At 48.7% G+C, this 2995-nt stretch overlaps 1 protein-coding gene across 1 annotated transcript in view; it reads left to right on the top strand.

The window, feature by feature from the left end:
* Positions 1-1105: 1105 nt before the first annotated feature.
* LOC106812265 overlaps positions 1106-2995 on the top strand; it is a 48726-nt gene continuing 46836 nt past the window's right edge. Inside the window, exon 1 of the mRNA XM_014816470.1 lies at positions 1106-1170. Within this exon, the coding sequence (XP_014671956.1) occupies positions 1106-1170 (65 nt within the window). The remainder of the gene's footprint in view (positions 1171-2995) is intronic.

Genomic DNA, 2995 nt, shown 5'->3' with positions numbered 1-2995 from the left:
GAGTTGATGGTCAGTGATGCTAGAGTTAAGCTGACGATACGACTCAAACTAAAAGTTTGACGTGGCTACGCGTCAGTGGGCGACGCACTTATCCTTAGAATGCGTCGCCACGCCATGCTCGAAACGAATGATTGTGATAGCGCGCAATGACGCACTCGAAGCGGCTAAGCGTCAGGTTGCGTCGCGCTTTGACGCTAGAAACGGCTAAACATCAGGACGCGTCGCGCTCTGACGCTAGATACGGCTTAGCGTCAGGATGCGTCGCACAATGACGCTAGACACGGTTGACCGTCAGGACGCGTCGCGCTCTGATGCTAGATGCGGCTTAGCGTCAGGATGCGTCGCGCAATGACGCTCGATGCGGCTTAGCGTAATGATGCGTCGCGCAATGACGCTAGGAGCATTAAAGGAATGCGGACACCTGTGACATTCTGTGCACAGACATCAAACTCGCACTTTATTGATACATTCGCTGATCGTCCATATAATCCAACACATCGCGCGCGCGTCATATTATAGGTATACGCTCATATAATCTGCGCCGACACATATACTTTACGGCCCGTGCCGCGCCGCTGTATAGCAAAGGGAGCGAGTCAGTAGGTGGAAACCAGCGGCTGGTCATGATAACGGCTCGGCCGGTTTTCAAGGTCTCGCCAACTGTCGGAGCGCGTCCCGCCGTCTCCAGGCGGCCACTGCGACAGCGCGCGCGCAGAGCAGACGAGACCCGCACTCCGCTACGCACCGCACGCTTCCAGGCACTGAGACCGTATATACCCGCTAGTGAGGGCACCCCACCGACGGACTGACTACGTAGCCAGCGCTTTGTGCCCCGACGCTTACAAGTCCGGCGCTGAGGCGAGCCGCTGGAATTTTTTCTCTCGTCAAGGATAAGGAATTTCGAGATCGCCGACAGTCGAGATCGATCGGACGCACCGCGTGTGTGCTCGACTGCAGATATATCCAGTCCGGTAGCGGCGGGGAGAGAGTCGCGGCAGATCTTTGGATCGTAGCGTACATATAAAACTTCTGGGGGAGCTATCCTGAGGAGGACATATCTTGACGAACGTTCGGCATGTGCGCGAGGCAGCATCGATAGTCAACCATGCCGATAACGAAGGATTTGGTCAGCGGGCTGCTCAGCGACTGGGAGCTGGACCTGCAGAGAAGGTTTGTGTAACGTAGAGTGAATCATGATCCCATACGTGACGCCACGGTCATCGGATCGGTGATATTACCCGCATTCTAATTGACTACGTCAAAGGAGTGCCAGAAGGGTACGGTTGCCCAAATGGCTATCATAATACCCAGCTATCATATCCCGGGCTATCGGCGACAGATTCTGAGTTAGTGATAATTATGTCCTCAAAGTTTTATAAAGAATTTAATTGCTATTTGGGTCGCTATGGAAGAGAGCATCGTCGGAAATGCCTCTGTCACTAAAACGACAGGCTTACGCTGAAATTATTCCTTATGGCGACTATAGTAGGATGTTCGCAAAAGATGGATTAGCTAAAAACCAGCTGCTTACTTTCCGTTTTCACGTGTGTATAGGTTTGTCTTTGCCGCGACCTATTATTTTGTTGACATCTTCGACTAGAAATGCGTAAATAGAGATTTTGAATATATGTCGTGTTTGCGCTGCGCCCTCTAATCTCGCCAATGCCAGTCTCGTACCCCGGTGAATCGATTACGTTTCAAGGATTTTTTTAATACGAGGTTTCTTTACTTGAACATGTCGTCGTTTAAAACGCAAACTTTTAGTTAAATCCGTCAATAGGTATACGCTCGTAGTACATCGGTAATGAAAGACGACGTAGGGAGAGGGCTGTTGTCGCTGTCCACCGTGTTGGTATGCGATACGTCATTGTTCACCGAGTAGGTCCCTACGCACGTTGTTATTACGTCGGCGAGAACAGTGTTTGAAGAACATTCCGGCGTCGCAATCGTCGCGTTGCCGTGAGTATTTGGTCCGCCGCAAAGCATAGCGCTGTCTCTCGGCCTTCGCGCAAAATGCCCGCTATTCGCGCTCGGTCGGCGGAGAGCCCGGATACGTGATTTACTACCAACATCGCGGACACCATTTGTTTTTTTAGTCGTGGTGATTAGCCGCACCGTGAAACCTAATGAATCCTTGATGCATTGTTCCGGAAACCACCCAAGCGCGGGGGTTGGAGATCACACTCCGTTTCGGGTGGGCATCGCTGGCGTTGTCGCCCTTGGTGCTTTGTAGACGTGAGCAGTAACTACGGGCGTTCTAAATCGCTTATGCAAACGCCGTAAAACAGTTGCTAAACATTATCACATCAAACAAGTGGGTCACCATGGGTCGGAGTAGATATATGTTAAATGGCTTGACCATATGAAATAGTTTCTTATTTAGCGTCGCAACTCGCTAAACAACTTCACCTTCTTAAAACATGAATGCTGTTACTTGTTCCGTCATTTGTAAATAAATTTGAGGCTTTCGCAAATTGGTGTCAAGACATAAAAAGACCTCTGGTAATCCGGGCAGTTTTCAGTGGCTTAATCAGCTATTGCTCCTGACTGCAGCGATCGCAATGAAATATTTTCACTACCAACAACTAGATTTTTAGCATCTGGAAAGTTACATGCGGTTCCTATTCACCCCTACTTCGTCAATATATGAGATTGATCGTGATCGATTGGAAATACAGTATTTTACGGTTTACGTAACTTTTCAATCAAATCTTTTATTACTCAATATTCATGAAACACCTCGCAGAACCTCTTTCAAGTGCGTGGCCCTGAGACATGTGTGTGTCATCATTTTTCTAGCATGACCTATAGCTATATATCTCATTTAATATACTGCTCTGCTCCGTGTCGTAAACGATATGCTTCAGTGCCATGCGTTAACCTGTGTCCGTCACGTTTACCTGATGCGTATGAAGATAGACGAAGCATTTCCCGCGTGCGAGAACTAGACTATTGTACACACATATATATATATATATATATGTGTGTGTGTGTG

This window comes from Priapulus caudatus, unplaced genomic scaffold, assembly GCF_000485595.1.
Source record: "Priapulus caudatus unplaced genomic scaffold, Priapulus_caudatus-5.0.1 Scaffold0, whole genome shotgun sequence".
Classification (NCBI taxonomy): Eukaryota; Metazoa; Priapulida; class Priapulimorpha; order Priapulimorphida; family Priapulidae; genus Priapulus; species Priapulus caudatus.
This window is presented reverse-complemented; position numbering and strand designations above follow the sequence as displayed.